The sequence below is a fragment of the Fusarium tjaetaba genome, assembly GCF_013396195.1.
Source record: "Fusarium tjaetaba strain NRRL 66243 chromosome Unknown NRRL66243_c0000108, whole genome shotgun sequence".
NCBI classification, from domain to species: domain Eukaryota; kingdom Fungi; phylum Ascomycota; class Sordariomycetes; order Hypocreales; family Nectriaceae; genus Fusarium; species Fusarium tjaetaba.
In genome coordinates, this window is record NW_023501304.1 from 138231 (window position 1) to 157551 (window position 19321).

The 19321-nt window shown below is 48.3% G+C and overlaps 5 protein-coding genes across 5 annotated transcripts; 4 read left to right on the forward strand and 1 right to left on the reverse strand.

Annotated features, from left to right (window-relative positions):
- Window positions 1–686: 686 nt before the first annotated feature.
- Window positions 687–2991, forward strand: FTJAE_5606 (sterol O-acyltransferase; the record flags this gene model as incomplete). The annotated part of the gene is made up of 8 exons (XM_037352132.1): window positions 687–1332; window positions 1391–1512; window positions 1568–2145; window positions 2201–2223; window positions 2274–2392; window positions 2444–2540; window positions 2601–2818; window positions 2872–2991. 8 exons carry the CDS (start codon window positions 687–689, stop codon window positions 2989–2991), a joined length of 1923 nt encoding a protein of 640 aa, XP_037207340.1.
- Window positions 2992–3232: 241 nt separating this feature from the next.
- Window positions 3233–5393, reverse strand: FTJAE_5607 (fimbrin; the record flags this gene model as incomplete). Its single annotated transcript, XM_037352133.1, has 5 exons — window positions 3233–3264; window positions 3314–4299; window positions 4350–5044; window positions 5105–5315; window positions 5371–5393. The coding sequence occupies 5 exons, from the start codon at window positions 5391–5393 to the stop codon at window positions 3233–3235; spliced, it is 1947 nt and encodes a 648-aa protein (XP_037207341.1).
- A 1114-nt stretch (window positions 5394–6507) lies between these two features.
- Window positions 6508–7368, forward strand: FTJAE_5608 (ring finger; the record flags this gene model as incomplete). Its single annotated transcript, XM_037352134.1, has 2 exons — window positions 6508–6659; window positions 6735–7368. The coding sequence occupies 2 exons, from the start codon at window positions 6508–6510 to the stop codon at window positions 7366–7368; spliced, it is 786 nt and encodes a 261-aa protein (XP_037207342.1).
- A 5418-nt stretch (window positions 7369–12786) lies between these two features.
- On the forward strand, window positions 12787–17684 carry FTJAE_5610 (DNA-directed RNA polymerase III subunit RPC1; the record flags this gene model as incomplete). Its single annotated transcript, XM_037352136.1, has 5 exons — window positions 12787–12968; window positions 13014–13226; window positions 13304–13415; window positions 13617–13628; window positions 13686–17684. 5 exons carry the CDS (start codon window positions 12787–12789, stop codon window positions 17682–17684), a joined length of 4518 nt encoding a protein of 1505 aa, XP_037207343.1.
- A 338-nt stretch (window positions 17685–18022) lies between these two features.
- FTJAE_5611 (DUF159 domain protein) lies at window positions 18023–19264 on the forward strand (the record flags this gene model as incomplete). The annotated part of the gene is made up of 4 exons (XM_037352137.1): window positions 18023–18049; window positions 18105–18615; window positions 18666–19212; window positions 19258–19264. The coding sequence occupies 4 exons, from the start codon at window positions 18023–18025 to the stop codon at window positions 19262–19264; spliced, it is 1092 nt and encodes a 363-aa protein (XP_037207344.1).
- Between the last annotated feature and the right edge of the window lie 57 nt (window positions 19265–19321).

A 19321-nucleotide genomic window follows, 5' to 3' on the forward strand; every position in this document is an offset into this window, starting at 1 on the left:
TAGAGGCACATACTAGAGAAGTCTGTTTTGTTATCTACCCACGAGGTACTTGGCAGTCGTAGTCTAGCCTCTTTGTTACCGAGCATCCCGACAGTGTGTGTGTAAGCCTCATCCACGTCTGCTGGCCAATGCATGCATCCATGGATGCTTTGGAAAAGTTACAGTAGTAGGTAGTGGAGGGCCCAGTGGCCGAGGCTCTTTGCACAATGACGTTTTACTAATACTTTACACCGTACACCATGAGTCAGTCTCACAAGCCTTACCCACAAAGCAAGATAGGTAATAAGCATGATTGTTTCCCAGCTTTCCCCATCAACGGCAACCTCGGACTCATCAGCAGCAAATAATGAAACGGCCGGCATCCGCGCGTTGTCAAATGCCGGGTGCGTCTTTTGATCTTCAGCCCGTGGCATCCGATCATATTCATGCACGAACTTATTCGACTGTTATCATAAAAGGCCGCAGTCACTTCTCTTTGATAGCTCTCCTATAATTCCATGTATTGATTTTGTCCAGAGAACATTGTATATTCAGTTGATTTCATAGAGCTGTTACAATCTTCCCCAGACCAACATAGAGGACATTAGCCGGACTGCAATTACTTGCTCAGCCTATCCATTTCGACAATAACTCGATTCATCTATCTAAATTATCATCAGCCTGCCTTAATTACCATCAACAACCCGATGGTATCCTCAACTGCCCCGGGAAGGTCCCCGCTTTCCGGCCGGAGTACCGGGCAGCCGATCCCGGAACTCCAACGACCAGCACCGAGATCACTCGGGGAAGCTCTACGAGCCGCTGGTATGACGATTGACGGGCCCAGCCCAGGACTTGGCTCTGAAACACCAAGTGAAGAGGATTATGACGAGAATGTTCGACCGACCCTGACAGAGCCATCAGGTGTCCGGCATCGTTATGCCCATCGCGTCCAGCCTCAACCAGAAACCATATCCCTGTCGGGCACTGAGTTTGAAAAACTGCAAAAAGAGCCTGGGTTGCGCTTCAAGCGTCGTGACTCAGGTATCCATCTTGTTCTAGACGAGGACAATAGCCTGCAACGACTACTTAAAACTAGCTCAGAGTGGTCACAAGAATCGACCGGTCCAAAGCAGAGACGGCGAAAGTTTGCCGATCTGGTCTTCACTAGCCAATTCTCAGCCTTTGACCGTCATAGCCCATCAGCGTCGAACAGTCCATTTCATGGGTTTTATACGTTGTTTTGGCTCGCCGTTACTCTTTTCGTCTTCAAAATCTCGGCCCAGAACTGGCAAGTCTACGGAAACCCCCTGGGGACGAACGAAATCGTGCAGACTATGTTCCATCGAGATGGTATGATATCACCCTGACACTTTCTCTTCGTGGGTTCGCGAGACTGACTGTATCAAAGTTGTTGTCCTGCTTCTCTCGGATGGCATCATGTGTGCCCTGACAGCAGTGACATGGATGATCCAGCGGCTTATTTCTGCCAACTACATCAACTGGGATGGTGCTGGATGGGTTATACAGAATGTAAGTTACAATTGTCATACAAGAGCCTGGGACGAAAGCTCATGGATCTTCTCAGATGTGGCAAACGGCCTTTCTGGCTGGCGTTGTTGGCCTGACTCTCTGGCGTGACTGGCCATGGACTCATACTGTGTTTTTTGTCCTTCATGGCATCGTCATGCTGATGAAGCAGCACTCTTACGCCTTCTACAATGGTCACTTATCGACAGTCTACAAACAACGTGCCAAGATAATGAAGAAGCTTAGGCAGCTAGACCTAGTTGATCCAGCCATGACCCCATCGCAGACTGAACCCCCGGCATCAGCCATATCAACACAACATCTTAGTGTTACCCCTTCGGCCGAAGAGCGCCGAAAGTCCATCTCTGCGCAACCTGGCCAGGAAGAAAGTGATATAGACAAGATTTCACGAGCCATTGCTTCTCACCAGCCCCTGGACGACGAGCAAGTTGCTCTCTTTGAGCGCATCATGAAGTGGGAGGTGGATGCAATGACCGATGAACTCAAGGGAACAGCAGCCACCATAGGCAAAGCTTACCCCAACAACCTGTCTTTCATCGATCACTACAAATGGATCCCTCTGCCAACTCTTGTTTATGAGATAGAATACCCACGATCCGATTCTATCGACTGGTCGTACGTATTGGAGAAGTTTACTGCAATGTTTGGGGTTCTGTTTGTGATGGTTCAGGTCTCACAGCACTCTATTTGTCGGTTATCTTCTTCTGAAAACTGCCATTTGCCACGCTAACGGAAGCTCACAGATCCCGTCGTCATGAAGACCATTGAGATGAAGGAGAATGGCGTACCACTGGTTGGGAGATTTCAGGAGTTTCCCGGGTTGCTTCTCGATCTTATCTTCCCTTTCATGATGGAGTATCTGGTGAGCAGACAGAAATCCTCGCTATCTGCATTTGGCTCTAACACAATATAGCTTGTCTGGTATCTCATTTGGGAAACTATCCTGAACATCCTGGCTGAGTTGACATATTTTGCCGATCGAAACTTTTATGATGCGTGGTGGAACAGCGGTAAGTCATTCGATATTTGTCCTCGGCAATGTAGGTGTCTAACTGATATCTGCTCCCTAGTCTCTTGGGATCAGTTCGCCCGGGACTGGAATCGACCTGTTCACGTCTTTCTTCTCCGCCACGTCTATCATAGCTCTATATCATCTCTGAAAGTCAACAAGCACACGGCCACACTGATTACATTCTTTCTTTCAGCCTGCGTCCACGAATTGGTCATGTGGTGTCTGTTTAAGAAGCTGAGAGGCTATCTCCTGTTCCTTCAGATGTGCCAACTACCAGTGAGTTTTCGTGACCGGAACCTTGGATTGACTAGGTACTTACTGGTTCACAGTTAGTGAGGCTGAGCCGCACCAAGTGGTTGCGTGGGCGCAAGACACTAGGCAACTTGATCTTTTGGCTGGGCATTTTTACAGGACCAAGTCTGTTGTGTAGCTTGTATTTGATCCTCTGAGAGAGTACTGCAGCCGGCGATAATGAGAAATGTCACGTTGATCTCTATTCCTGAATAAGATCCTCATCACCTAAAATAGCAAAAATATGGAGGATGATCACATCTATCGGAATGACGAATGGCACTGTGTTGGCAATATGATGGTTTTTGGAACCAAAGCTTTTATAAGATATCAAATATTCTTGCATACGAATAACCACGTCCCGAATCGCGCCATCGCCAAACAAGTCCCAAACTAGATCTACATCCTTTCGTGCGTAGCCATAAGAGAACCTAGCAGTCGCATTAGCATATTGTACTTGAGATCTCTTATAGAGCTTACCGATGAAGGTGGTGATGAGGCGGCTGCGGACTTGGCAGATATCTTCGGGAACTAGCCAAATGGTCGCGCCGAGCTTTCGAGCAATGCTGATACTCAACTTGGCGTTCAAGTAAGCATCCTCGTCAGTCTGTCCAGATGTAACAAGATCGTAATCAACATAGCTGCTCTTCATTCCATTCAGAACATCCAGAAGGAAGATGCCAGATCCGATTGAAGGGTCCTTGAAAGAGCGAATGGAAGAATTCCTGCCGCCCTTTCGCGACATATCGTTTGCCCATCGCACCATCTCAGAGTCGGTGATTTCTCGCTTGCCAAGCTTCTGAGCCAGTGAAGATAGAGTGACGGTGATGTCCTTGCGCATGAGTTGCCACACAAGGCCCAGAGTCAAGGTCCTTTGTCCATCAGTAATGTCAGCGCCTTGTATGCCAACTAGCGAAAACCCGTTTTGCTTTCCAAGCTCAATCGCGTAATTGGTGTTCTCGACGGCCTTGAATCTCGACATCTCACCTCCATGCGCTGGCCTCTTGTTGACGTGACGGGGGTTGACAGAGCCCGGGATGACCTTCTCATAAGCCTGAAGGAGGATACTGCCATCCCTAAGGTCATCAAAGAACGAGACAACTGCAGGTTGGACGTCCAGGCTGTTCAGCCACAGTGTAAAGACTCGAGCCTCGCGTTCGCCCTCCGCATCGAAATCTTCAACCTCGAGTTTCTCTTCCTCCGTGATGGGGTCAAGGGCGGGATGGTTATTGAATAAGTTGGCGACGAATGCTAGGTTCAGCTTGGGATTACCGGCAACGAGTGACTTTGGTGTCAAGAATTTGCGGCATCCGAGCTTGTCTGCTTCTTGTAGAACTGCCTCAGCTCGCTCATGTAGGTCCTGCTTTTGTAAAGGCGCACGGGTAACGCCATACTCGGGACCAATTTGCGCCAACAGAACCGAATAATTTTCACCATCCTTAACATCAGAGGAGAAGTTCTTGACGCTAAGACGGGTTAGTTTCACAAAAGACAAACCATATCAGACAAAACTTACGTGCGGGGCCAGTTAGCAGCTTTCAGATGGTAATTGAACCATCGGAGGAGAATTTGCTCGGGGGGCAAGCGGAGAAACTGCTCAAGTGTCTCGTCCTCATCAAGCAGTCTATACAGCTCAGGATGGAGCTTGATATCGATCTTTCCTAGCAATCCTCGTCGAATGATCTGCCAGATGAGACCTAAAATAAGATGTTCTCGAACCTCAATGATATCACCAGCACCAATGTTAACAACAGAACAGCCGATACCTTTGGCAGACTCGATGACAATGTTGTTGTTCTCACTCATGTGGAAAGCATTGAGGTTCTTGATCTTCCTGCCGGGTATGTTAAGGACACGCTCATCAATTGTATCGGGAACGCTGTCGTTGATGAGCTTGGCTAAAACCAAGCCATCCTTGCACTCGTCGAACATTTCGAAAGTGTCGGTAGGGAAGGGGAGGCGACTATCAATATCAGCATCGCCAGCCAGCACGGCATTGATGTGACGGGTAAATTCGGTGCGTTCATCCTCATTAATGGTGTGAGTGATGTTGGCATTAGAGCCCTGGACCTGGATCTTTCCGCTCACGCTAGCCTTGGAAGCATGACCGCCAGTACGTTGCGCGACAACACCACCACCTGCAGAGGGAGGAGTTGGTCCCGTGGACATGCGTTTCTGAGCGGGCGATGAATCGCGAAGCTTGGCAACGAGCTGGGGCGGTATGAATTAGTATGTGTATACGAAGGGAAAATGCGAGCATTCGGAACGTACGCTAACATAGTCCTCGAGCTCAACGCGTCGCGAAGAATCAAGCTCGACTTCCTTCAACGCCTGGCGCACAACATCGTAGGGCTGATTTTCGCTCTGCTGGGTTGCCTTGATAGCGGTAGCTTCATCAAGGTATCCTCTATCGTCGACATCAAGCCGCTGAAAGGCATCGGACAAGCTGAAGATTTCATTCTGTTGAAATTGAGGAAACTTCCTGTTAAAACATAGTCAGCTTCGCGTTGAAGCCCGCGAGTTCCGGTGCGACCGACCTCTGAAGTTTCAAAACGTTCATGGCGGGGGAGGGCGGGGTGCTCCAGGAGGGCGCCTATGCAGTTGGACAGCTGAGCAGGCGAGGGTGTGGTATGGTATTGAGAATCCGAAACCTCCGGTGAGATTAGGTAGTTCTCGAGCACAGGACGGTATTCGTACGCTCTCTTATGGGTTGAGGAAGAAGATGATGCGAGAATTGGGCGCCTGAAAGGAGAGACACAGTCTTCAGGCGGCGTAGGTTGAGTGAGTGGGGGAGATCCCAGTCTAAATGAAGGAGGTACCTGAATGATGGTGTCGATCAAGTATTGACTGACCGTAATTTATGTACTTACAGGGGTACTCCGGCGATAATTATACTTACGCTATAAACTGAAGTACTTTGATGCCACGTCACTGCGGGGAGCTTCCCTGCCAAGAGTCTGCCATAGGTACCTAGTGGCCTGCTACTGCTAAGCGGTGATGTAATGTCCGCCATTCGAGATGGCAGTGCATCGCTCCAATTTCTATTATTCCAGCTTAGTTCACTACCATTCAGAGGTATTTAGTATCTCAGGGCCTTCAGGTTGCGTTGGTATTCGCAATCACTTACGACACCAGGCCCAAGCACATAACATATAGCTTGGAGAATTAGTTGTTGCCTGCTGGCCTGGTAGCCTAGGTACCTATGGATGTTACTACTAGGTAGACAATATCTTAGGCAGCTAAATGCCTGCTTGGGATTTACTGCCTGATGAAAAACGTCGTTTTATGAAGTCTACTGATAGTGATAGGTAATGCTTTTATAGGTAGATTGGTTCATTTATTAGTGCATGACTACTGTCTTCAGTCTAGGTACCTGTGTGTCAACAGCCCGACCCTAAGGTACCAGTATTTGGTCAGGGAGCTGTCACTCTTGCAGGTCAAGGCTTCTACCTCAGTTCCAACCACAAGTTGGGCGGTTTCTTCTCAGCAAAGCCCCACTTCGTCGCGTCAGGCCGAGTAAGTAAGTGGAGGACATGTTAAACGGTGGAGATGAACTGAAAAAAGAGTGCAGTAAAAAGCCGTCGCCCTGGGACTTATAGAAATTCTCATCCACCCCTTGTTGTGTCTCTCACTACCAGTTTACACCTAGCCAGCCACTCTCTTTTCATACAGAGATGGCTCTCTGCAAAGTTTGTGAAGAGACGTTGGTGCTGCGTCTTGATCCTGAGGAGGATATAGATGACGAGCCCGGGGCAGCAGGCCCCAGCACTTCAGATTCATCTGTGCCCGATGATCTTGAGCTCCCCTGTGGTTGTCACTTTCACTGGTAAGTCTTACTTGAAAACACCATCTACTATAAACCCTTTCATCCGAGTATAATAGCTCACTTAATGCTCAATAGGCAATGCTTGCTTGACCAGTCTTCAGATGTAGCCCTGTCGCTCAAGTGTCCCAGCTGCACCGCATACCTTCCTGTCAACGAAGGGGGCCCTTCGGTGACAAACACTTTCCTCTCAACACCCCCGGGCACCGCAATATTCACAAGATATACGAATGAGGGCGGCTTTCAGGAACACCTGGATATTCTTCCGTCCATCACTGAAGAAGCATATCTTGAGAGTAACCCCGAGGCGCGCCCAGCTCGCGCGCTCCATGTCATGTGCGCGGAGGGTGATGTTGGCGGCGTGGTTGAACTTCTCCGAGACGCTGGTGATAGTATTGGAGATCTCACAGCCTTTGTAGGCTACCAGGACCCTCTGGGAGACATGAAGAATGGGCTGCACCTTGCGATCGAAAACTCACAGGAGGAATCGCTATGGCTTTTGCTTTGGCTTTGTTCCACGATCCCGGACTCCTCTTTTCCGGAGTATGCTCGCTCTGTGGCCGAGGCGACAGGTGTTGGCCGCCTGTCGGTGAATAGAGAAAGGGACATTCGTGGGTTGCGAGACAACCAAGGTAGGACAGCTGCAGACCTTGCCCAACAGCGACAGGGACAATGGAGGCATATTCTTCAGACAGGTTTATTATCGCTGTAGAGTCAGCAGGCACTTCTGTTAATGGCGTTCAAAAGCGGCTGTACGACTATTGCTGCAATCAAACAATATGGTTTATGAAGTTTAAAAATATATAAGGCCGCATCCCTAATTCTGTGCTTCATCTTTTAAGACGCTTTTTGGCATGAAACACTGGGGCTGTTATAGAGTCCTATAAGCACCTAGGCACCTAGTGGCTTGTGGAAGCTCCTCCGACCTCAGTATTCGTTTGCCGACAAGTTCCAGATAATTCGGTTGAGAAGGGAGACTTGAACCAACATTCACAAACGAGAAATCATAATATCAAGCCGGATTAATAAATTTGGCTTCAGTGCTCTATCTCCATGGTCTATCATTCTTTGGCTAGAAACCTCAACTCTGCCTCAACGCTCCCACGCCGCATCGAATGCCTATAAAACCAACTTTCGCATTTCTTCTGTCATTGGTATAGTATGTAGCTTATCGGCCGTTATCCATGTCGTGCATTAGACGCAGCTGACCACTTTTGACTCTGATTGGGATATTATAGTTTCACCAATACGCTCAAGTGAGTCAGTCATAGGGTACGTGATAACTTACATATGTAATCTGAGCAGTCTTGCGTGTGGCCAGCCGGCTTTGCATATACTGATCATGGTGCACTACCTAGGTATGGGACGTAACATCTTGTGTGGAATTTACCCTCGAGCTGATGACCCTGATTCGAAGTTGCAGTGCAATCAAGTCATGCATGCATATATACATGTTGCTCACTTGCCTTAATCTCGCTCGCTCACCTTAAAGGAGGGATTAAGGTAAGCAAGCACCGGCTAAGCTCACCGGGCTCCCCCAGGTCGCGCGATTGGCTATACAGCCAGAGTTAAATACACATCTTCCCATTAATACCTTCTTCAGGTAGAACTACTGAGCATGTAGGTGTTTCTGAGAATACTTAGTCCTTATAGGCTTTGAAGAACATGGTGTCTAGTTAAATATTTAAGGCCACTCCAAAGTTGGCTTAGGCTACCTATATACCTTTAGTAACTACCTGGTTAGTAGATAAGGTCGGTAGGCGGGCAATATGGATATTAAATACATCCAATACTTTGTTGGATAGGTAGTATATGCTGAGGATATACTCGGTACGCTTGAAGACGGTTTTTTAAGTACATACCCAAAACAGTTAGTTCAAAGCAGGAGCCTGTACTAGTGCCTGCAGCTGGAACGTCACCTGGCTTTCACATGGAACATACCTAATATCTAACCTACGCCTACTTCACCTACCTACCTTTCTACTTCTTGTCAATTCACCGAGAAGTTAGATTCATATCTACGTGTTTTGGAATCTGGAATTATTTGGTTCAGTTCATGTCGTTCTGAAGGCTAAAACATCAGTTACGAGATATTCTGGCCCTGTCGCATATCGGTGAGCCACTTGTCGCACTGGCTCCATCACTCATCTCAACCCACAAGCTTCTCAGATCCTTAATATCACAACCACTTGCAACGTCTAAATTTCGATGGTGTGTATGGCCGCGGTCATTTAGTCTGAGAATGGCACCAGGACCGGCCGAGAAGAAGGCCGAGAGGTCATATCTGAGCTCCGCTGTTGATTCTTTTAATCCTTGGGCTGCTAGTCGCAGCACAACTCCAACTCAAAAAACAAAGATTGAGCAGGAAACGTCAACCGTCGCAACCTCAGCGAACCCTGATGATCATAGCATAACCCACCTTTATGGGCAAAGCCTTCGAACATATCCCTCAGGATGCCCTCCTCTAAAAGTTCAGTGGTTTCATGCCGTGGATGTTCCCAAGCGGAAACCTCGCCTCAGCAAATCCACACAGCCCGAAAAGCCTTCGACACAACCAAAGAAGTACAACCCATTTTCTTCTTCAGATTCCAAGGCTTTAGAAGCTGAGTATCAGAAGCTTCTTGAGGAACTAGAAGAGGCCCGGACTCGAGCACCTGGAGATGTGCAGATGGCCCCGAGAAAGCGCAAAGCCGATGTTGAAGATGACACGACAGACGGAATCAAAAACCGGGAACGCGGGCTGTCTGACTCGCAGTCAACTGGAGTCCGTGTTCCCGTGAATGAAGACTTCTTATTCGACGTAGACATTGAATTTCGGGAATTGGCTCCTGTATATTGGCTTGGCCCAGTTTATGATGGTATGCCACTCTCAACTTCCCAGTCTGAATATTCGCTAATCGACGGCAGTGCGCAGAGGGACATGGTTTTACCACGAAGGCTCTAACTTGCGCCCTTGCGAAGAGAATCTAGCCGCTCAGCTGGAGGAGGTATACAATATTAAATGCCACAATTGTCGTGCTCGATCTAACTATGTATACAGGGCTACCTTAAGATGAAGCCATGGCTATATCCCAGTAAGACAAACTAAATTTCCATTTGCAACCTTTGACTAAAACACTGTATAGCAAGAGACCGCAGTCCATCAGGAGCTAGAAGGAACCTCACACCGAAAGCTTCGCAAGAGAACCTACAAGCGACAGCTAAGGGTGGAGCCGAGCAAACTGGTCAGACGCCAGTTGCTGATGGCTCTGCAACTGAATCATCTTCTCGTGGTCAACCTCAGCCCCAGTCATACCGATTGTTTGGAACGTACATGAACAGTCTGGCCACATACCATGATGCAAGCACTGCCTATCTAAACACGGATGGTATGCTTTCTTGGGTGACTTCTTCTATGTATCAAAGGTTCGCTGGTGGGAGTTATATGAGCGGAGTGAGACTGGTTCGTGGCTATTCAGAACCCAGCAAGAATAAAGAAAAAGACACCGACAAAGACAAGAGGGAAGAGAAGCAAACCAACGCAGCTGACTCGGGTCTTCCACTGGAAGGAAAACAACAAAAGAGTCTGAAGCGAAGATCAGCTCCGCCCACTACCCGTGCTTCACATGAAGACCTTGCTCAGAATGGCAGCGACAATACTCCGACCCAAGACCCTCGACGTGCAACACTTCAACGCCAGCTTTCTTCCCTTCTTGAGGGAGAAGGAAAGACAAAGGCCGAAAAGGAAGAAGACATACGGCGACGTGAAGAGCAAGAGATACAAGACGATTATAATGCACAGGCCGGTGAAACCCAAGGACGGGAAATCGAGCATCTGGTGCTTGTCACACATGGTATAGGCCAGCTCCTTAGTTTACGGTACGTCCTATATAAAACGACTTGATTATCCTCAGCTAACGAGTATTATTACTAGAATGGAGAGTGTCAATTTTGTTCACGATGTCAACGTCCTCCGCAAGACAATCAAGTCAGTGTATGCCAACTCAGCGGATCTGAAAGCATTGAACTCGGAAATTGGGGCTGGACCTGGTAACTGCAGGGTCCAGGTGCTTCCCGTGTGCTGGAGACATCTGCTAGACTTTCCCAAGAAACGTGAGAAGAAGGGAGAGCGTGACCTGGGAGACATAGATGATGACGAGGATGAGTGTGAGTGTACACACATCATACTCTTGCTAGCCACCATGTTGCTGACCTGTCCGATGCTGTAGATCCATCCTTGGATGACATTACTATCGAAGGGGTGGCATTTGCACGCTCCCTAATCTCGGACCTTGCCTTAGATGTTTTGCTATACCAAAGCTCGTATAGGGCTCAAATCTCGAGGATTGTGCTGAATGAATGCAACAGAATTTTCAAACTATTCAAAGAAAGAAATCCTGATTTCAGAGGAAAGGTTCACTTGATGGGTCACTCTCTGGGTTCCGCGATTCTCTTTGATCTACTTTGCCAGCAAAAACGGGATCAGTCCGCTGAGCCGAAGTCTGCTCTACGGTTGTGGCCGGCTCAGGATATTTCACAGACACCCAACAAGGACCATGAGCTCAATCTTGAGTTCAAAGTCGAGGATTTCTTTTGCCTGGGTTCTCCAATCGGCCTCTTTCAGATGCTCAAGGGACAGTGCGTCTCATTATCTCCCAGAGAAACGTCCAACACTAACGTGATTCCAGAACAATAGCAGCCAGACATCGCAACACATCATCCGACATCAAAGATATCGGGGAAAGTACGCAAGGAGAATGTTTCCGAACCGCACAGCATTCTTCAGGAGTAGAGCAGATATCCTCCTTGACTGGTCTTCCTATGTCTGTCTCATCACCAAAGGTTCAGCAGCTCTTTAACATCTTCCACCCATCTGATCCAATTAGTTACCGCCTAGAGCCGCTGATATCTCCTACCATGTCTACACTCAAGCCCCAAATGTTGCCATACACGAAAAGAGGAATATTCGGCAATGTCGCCCCGCAGGGATTGACAGGAATCGGAGCAAAAGTCGGACAGAGTGTTAGTGGACTGTGGTCAAGCCTTAGTGCTGGCATCGCTAGTAACCTGCTCAATCGATCGCTTGGTTTGAGTAACGAAGAGGTTGCACGGCTTACCGCCAGCGCTGAAGGCACAGGCACAGAAACAGGAACCAGGACATCAAACCGAGACGTACCAAATGCTGCAGAGAAACGGGAAGTCACAGATGCACGTATGAAGAAGCTCGCGGACTCTGCGTCTGTGCCAGACTCCGGAGCTGGTGACCGTAACCCGACACTGATCGACGAAGAAATCGAAACCTTGTATTCCAATTTCCAGAAGAATCGTACAGGGCCAACCAAGGACCAGGAAACAACGGGAACAGGAACAGCAACATCTGACGACGATAAGAAGGCGCGCAAGATGCGCAAGGAGGAAGCTAAAGTTCGAGCACTCAACCGTAACGGCCGAGTTGATTATAGCATTCAAGAGTAAGTACTTTGCTTGAAACAGAAATGCGAAAAGAAAACAAAGGTTAACGTTGAACATAGGAGTGTCCTGGATTTCAATCCCATCAATACCATTGCATCTCACATGGCATACTGGGCTGATGAGGACGTAAACCATTTCGTGCTCTCGCAGCTGCTATCGAACAGGTCGAGTGTGAAGAGGAATGAGACCGAGCCTCCATCGAGGAACGAGTAAACCAGAAGTAAGGAAGGACGATGCATTATGGAGATCTGGCAGTCGACATCTCAGAGTCGTATAATGTGGTATGCCGCTCGTCAACCTCGAAGGCCAACTCTTCGAGCACCCGTCGAGTTGGATTTTATAGGTTTACATAGATTTATGGAATGAAATTGGCTATATAACATAGTTCGTGTACCAAAGTTGAGAGAAATTGGACAATTATACTTAGGTAGTTATAAAAGACTGAGCGAGCTATTGATTGATACTCACACTATCCACTCAATGACGGTGAAGTTTTTGACTGGGCGATGGATACTCGCGCCCAATCATGCTATCCAACATAAGGTATATCAAGTATCCTCCGCCGAATGATTCATCCCACTGTGGTGTCTTTATGACTCACGTCTTACTTCAGTTCTTCCAACAGGCCCTTCAAACCTGATGCTTGGGTGAGGTGGCTGGCACCCCGCGTGTCGACAGTATGGTGGGGTACGACACTAAGAACGGGACCCTCTTCGCAGGCGATGGAAATTTTGCGACGGAATCCACGCCTCTCGACTTTGGACATTGCATTTTGCGCTCGCTGCAACCTCCAACCTGTCTGGTCATGTACATGAAACTCGAGCGCGCAACACTTCAGGAAGCTTCTAGCCCAAGCTTGTCGTGATCAAAACCCACGACCACTGCGTATTGCATACCTATCCTCAGACCCGCGATCGGCATCTCATACCTGCCGACGCTTCCAGCGCCCGAGCTCGCAGCTTTTCGCAACGACCTGAACTTCAAACCCACGACAGCCAAGAATAAACGCTTCCTGCTGCTACCAACGATGGCGGTCGCTACATCTGCTGACAGTCCCGTCAAGCAGCAGCTCGTGGATAAGCTGCCAAAGCGGTTCAAGGGCATCAAGTTTGGTATCCAGTGTGTTTGACTTCCTGTGGTGGCATGGTCACCACTCTTATCTTGGATCTCCAAGCTGACTTTGCAACCTTCGTCAGGTCTAATCAAGATATTGCCAACCAAGCTGTTCTCGAAGTTTCCGACCGTTTGCTCTATGACATTGAGAATAACCGCGCTCCATATCGCCATGGCCCTCTGGACTCTCGACTGGTATGTGATGCTGTCAACGGCTTGCTAGTACTATAGTATAGTTCGGTTCTCATTCTGTTTTAGGGTACATCGAGTAAACAAGGAAGATGTTCGACTTGCCAAGAATCTCTGAAGGATTGCAATGGGCATTTTGGTCATGTCCGTCTTCCTTTACCTGCCTTCCATGTGGGCTATCTTCGCTTTATTATGTCAATTCTCCAGGAAATTTGCAAGGTAAGCTAGCCGCTCTTGTATAAATGACTCATCTATAGAGAGCTGATTCTTTCCTAGGACTGCGGCCGAGTCTTGCTCGAAGAGCCCGAGCGACAACAGTTTCTCAAGGAACTGAGACGACCGTTTTTGGATAACTTGCGACGAACCCAGATATGCAAAAAGATCAACGAGCAGTGCCGGAAGATCAAGACATGCCCTTACTGTGGCTCTCTAAATGGTCAAATTCGGAAGATCGGTGTTCTCAAGCTTGCTCACGACAAGTTTGTTGCTTACAATAAATCAACTGCTGTAAAGAAAGTCCCGCCAGAGAGTAAGATCAAATTCGACAACTCCTTCAACGAGGCAAAACGCGAGAACCCAGAGCTGGACAAACACCTTAGGAAGGCTATGGAAGACCTGAACCCTCTCAGAGTTCTCAATCTCTTCAAGATGATCAGTCCTACCGACTGTGAGCTTCTCGGTCTGGATCCTGCAGAAGGACGACCAGAGATGTTTATCTGGCAATTCCTGCCCGCTCCTCCTGTCTGTATCAGACCATCCGTGGCTCAAGACAACGCGAGCAACGAGGACGACATCACGACCAAACTAGCTGATATCGTATGGGTTAGCGGTATGATTCGGTCTGCTCTGCAAAAAGGGTCTCCAGTACAAACCATCATGGAACAGTGGGAGTATCTACAGACTCAGATCGCCATGTATGTCAACAGTGATGTTCCTGGCCTTCAACAGCCCGGGTTTGGTAAAGCCACAAGAGGTTTCTGCCAGCGTCTGAAGGGCAAACAAGGTCGCTTCCGTGGCAACCTTTCTGGAAAGCGTGTTGACTTTTCAGGAAGAACCGTCATCTCCCCCGACCCTAACCTTGGTATTGACCAAGTTGCTGTGCCACAACTAGTTGCGAAGAACCTGACCTACCCAGAAAGGGTTCAGCGACACAACCTCGAGAAGCTTCGCCAATGTGTCAAAAATGGACCAGACATTTGGCCAGGAGCTCAGCGGGTCATCAAGTCAGATGAGGGTGGCTACTTACAATCTCTTAAATTCGGCAACAGAGAGTACATAGCTCGAGACCTCAAGTTTGGCGACATTGTTGAACGGCACCTCGAGGATAACGACATTGTTCTCTTTAATCGTCAGCCTTCTCTGCACAAGCTAAGTATCATGAGCCATCTCGCCAAAGTTCGCCCCTGGAGAACCTTTAGGTTGAACGAATGTGTTTGTGGACCTTATAATGCCGACTTCGACGGCGATGAAATGAACCTTCATGTGCCACAGACAGAGGAGGCTCGTGCTGAGGCCATCAATCTGATGGGCATAAAGCACAACCTAGCCACACCAAAGAATGGCGAACCCGTCATTGCTGCTACTCAGGACTTTATCACAGCAGCTTTCCTGCTCAGTAGCAAAGACCGGTTTTTTGACCGCAAGACCTTTACCTATCTCTGTATGCACATGATGGATGGGAAGACACACCTGGACATGCCACCTCCAGCCATTATTGCACCTCAATCGCTCTGGACAGGCAAACAACTCTTTAGTATGCTCATGAGGCCCAACAAGGACTCGCCTGTCAAGGTCAATCTTGACGCAAAATGCAGAGCTTACAAAGCGCGACCTGGCCAATGCCCCGATATGGACCCTAACGACGGATGGCTTGTTGTTCGCAACTCGGAAGTCATGTGTGGTCGCATGGACAAGTCTACTGTCGGAACTGGCAAGAAAGATTCAATCTTTTACGTTATTCTCCGTGATTTTGGACCAGACGAAGCTGTCATTGCCATGAACAGGCTGGCTAAACTATGTGCGCGGCAACTCACAAACCGAGGATTCTCGATTGGCGTGGGAGATGTTTTCCCGACGGAATCACTAAATAAAGAAAAGGAGAAACTTGTTGCTGTTGCCTATAAACAGTGCGATGACCTGATCGAAACATTCAAGGCAGGAAAGCTTGAGAAAGCTGCCGGCTGTAACCAGGAACAGACTCTCGAAAACTCCATGTCCGGTATTCTCAGCAAGGTTCGACAGCAAGCAGGTTCTTATTGTGTCGACACATTGAGCCGCAACAACGCCCCCCTTATCATGGCCAAATCCGGATCGAAAGGCTCAGATATCAACGTGGCGCAGATGGTTGCTCTTGTTGGGCAACAGATTATAGGCGGTTCACGTGTTGCGGATGGTTTCCAGGATCGAACGCTTCCGCATTTCCATAAGAACGCTCGACAGCCCCCGTCGAAAGGATTCGTCAAGAACAGTTTCTACACCGGCTTATTCCCCACCGAATTCATCTTCCACGCCATGTCAGGCCGTGAGGGTTTAGTCGACACGGCTGTCAAGACCGCCGAGACTGGTTATATGTCTCGGCGATTAATGAAATCGCTCGAAGATTTGTCTACTCAATACGACGATACTGTCCGGACGTCCGGAGGTGGGATTGTTCAGTTTCAGTTTGGTGCAGACAAGCTTGACCCTGTGGATATGGAGGGCTCGGCAGAGCCAGTTCATTTCCAACGGACATGGACCCATGCGGAGAGTTTGACAGTGGATAACAGCGAGACGTCCATGACACCAGAGGAGATTCGATCCTTTTGCGATAGAGTGCTGGAAACTGAGCGGCGGCGTTATGTCAGGCGCGGGTTACTGCATAATGAGATTTTGGATTACGGAGATACGAGTGATTATGGTATCGATGAGCATGAGGGTGCTCGAGGATTCCTCAAAGCGATTGAACGACATGTGGAAGGGCTGGCATCAAAATTGGAGACCGTGCGAAAGCTGGCTGGATTCAAAGATGGTGCCATGGTGAGGTCGACTGCTCAAGATCACGCGGACCGAACTGCCAAGGTGACGCTGTCAACTCTTCGGCTCTTCATCAAGATGTGCCTGGAAAAGTACAAGAAGGCGCATGTTGAACCCGGACACGCTGTTGGAGCTGTTGGAGCTCATTCAATTGGTGAGCCGGGCACCCAAATGACACTCAAAACATTCCACTTTGCTGGTGTCGCAGGTATGAGTATCACGCAAGGTGTTCCCCGAATCAAGGAAATCATCAACGCGTCAAAGGCAATTAGCACACCTGTCATCACATGTCCTCTCGAAAACAACGAGCAAATCGAGGCAGCTCGAGTTGTGAAGGGACGAATCGAGAAAACCTACATCTCGGATGTTCTGCGGTTTGTTGAAGATGAATGGCGCACTACAGAAGGCAACGTTGTTCTACAAATTGACTCCGCTGCTCTTTCAGATATGCACCTTGGCATTGGCCCCTACGATATTGCTGAGGCTATTTGCAAGCAGCGCAAACTCAAGGTGCAAAGAGATGATCTATCGATCGATGGAGAGCGGATTATCGTTCGCGTACGGGACGTGACCGATCCGGCGACGAAGAGGACTACGGCTCGCAGCAAAGCTGCCGCCGCCGAGACTGGAGACATGTTGTTGAGGGCCAACTTCTTGCGCCGCTCACTTCCCAATGTCCCCATCTCGGGTTATCCTGAAGCCACGAGAGCGATCATTCAAACATCGGAACAGAGCACTCATACTGTGCTTGTTGAAGGCTACGGTCTCCGGGAATGTATGACTACAGAGGGTGTTATTGGCACAAAAGCCCGTACCAACAATGTCATGGAGTGTCGGGATGTACTTGGTATCGAAGCAGCCAGAACCACCATTGCTGACGAGATTGGTGAGGTGATGGGGGATATGGGCATCGATCCGAGACACATGCAACTTCTTGCCGACGTTATGACCTACAAAGGTGAAGTTCTCGGCATCACTCGTTTCGGGCTGTCCAAGATGCGCGATAGCGTTCTACAGTTGGCTTCGTTCGAGAAGACCCCGGATCATCTCTTCGAAGCTGCAGCTGGCATGAAGACCGATCAAATTGAGGGTGTCAGTGAGTGTATCATCATGGGACAAACAATGTCCGTCGGCACTGGTGCATTCCAAGTTGTTCGTCGCTTAGGTATAAGGGAGGGAGATATCAAGCGGAAACCGACGCTGTTTGAGGATGCGTGGACAGAGGAGACGGCACTTAAGCGCAAGGCTCGCCGAAAGGCCTGAGAACAAAACTGTATCTACTGTACTGGAGTATACTGCATGGCGTGATGGATGCATGCCGATATAACGATACCATAAGAATTTGTTGTTTTAGCACTGGGGCGAAAAATTTATAACCTTATGAACTTTCATTTATGAGACGAAACAAGATTCGTAAATCAGTGGTAAATTACCCTTGTCCTTTTAGAGGTCACATAGCTCTCCTGGTCTCGAGACTGAGACAAACGACATTTCGTCATACTTTGAACCACGTGATCTAACTACTCACTACATGGCACCGTGAATGCCACATGAGAGGTTGAGTGTCTGAACATCACCATCAGTCTAAAAAGGCGCACGTCATGTGCGGAAGATATGCATTGGCCCTGGTAAGTATTCATTGAAATGTAGATTGCTAGTGAGTTTGCTAAGCACGACTTGCAGCGGCCGTCCCAGATCCGTCAGATGCTCGAGGAAGAGGGACTAGAAATTGATGATGCACCAGAGGATACCGGGGATGGCGCCCCTCGAAGCAGCTACAACTTTGCCCCAGGATATCACGGTGTCGTTTACCGTGCTAGCACATCAGATCACAACACCACACGAGAAGTTGAACAAGGTGAGAAGCAGAACGACGCCACTCGGGATCCCAAGGACCCAAAGGACTATATCAAGTACAAGCTCCAGTCAATGAAATGGGGCCTTGTCCCTTCATGGACCAGAAGGAGACCAGACTATGGTTCCATGTTAAAGACCATCAACTGCCGTGATGACTCCCTCAGCTCACCTGGAGGAATGTGGGCCAGCATGAAGACTCGCAAAAGATGCATCGTGGTTGCCCAAGGATTTTATGAGTGGCTCAAAAACGGAAAGGAGAGATTGCCTTACTACGTGAAACGAAAGGATGGACATTTGATGTGCTTCGCCGGCCTTTGGGACTGTGTGCATTTTGAAGGTGATGAAGAGCTTGTGATATATCACTAAAGCAAGACTGACATCCAACAGGGACGGGTGAAACATTATACTCATACACAATCATCACCACAAGCACCAACTCAGAACTCAAGTTTCTTCACGATCGTATGCCTGTGATCTTTGATCCTAATTCATCAAGTATGGCGACATGGCTTGACCCATCCCGAAAACAGTGGTCCGATGAGCTGCAAGGACTTCTGAAGCCGTTCGAAGGAGATCTGGATATTTATCGAGTTTCTCAAGATGTCGGCAAAGTCGGTAACAACTCACCCACCTTTATCGTCCCATTAGACAGCAAGGCGAACAAGTCCAACATAATGAACTTCTTCAATAATGACCACCAAGGGAAACAGAGATCATTGCAGCCAGCGACAGATAAAGGGGTTCAAGCATTAAAAGAAGATAAGAAACCCAGTGTGACGGTTCAAAAGGATGCGCAATTGGTCGCTGAAGGATCGACAGCTGCAAAACGCAAGGCTGAACAGAGTCTTGATCAATATGATGCTCCGGGCAATGTAAAGCGCAGACATGACGGCTATGTTAGCGCATTAAAGAATAAGAATGACAATAAGGAAAAGTATAAGGAAAAAGGCTTAAGGAAAATAACTAGATTTTTTAATAGTAAATAATATAAATCTATAATATTAATATATAAAAATCTTTAACTTTATTAAATTATTATTAAT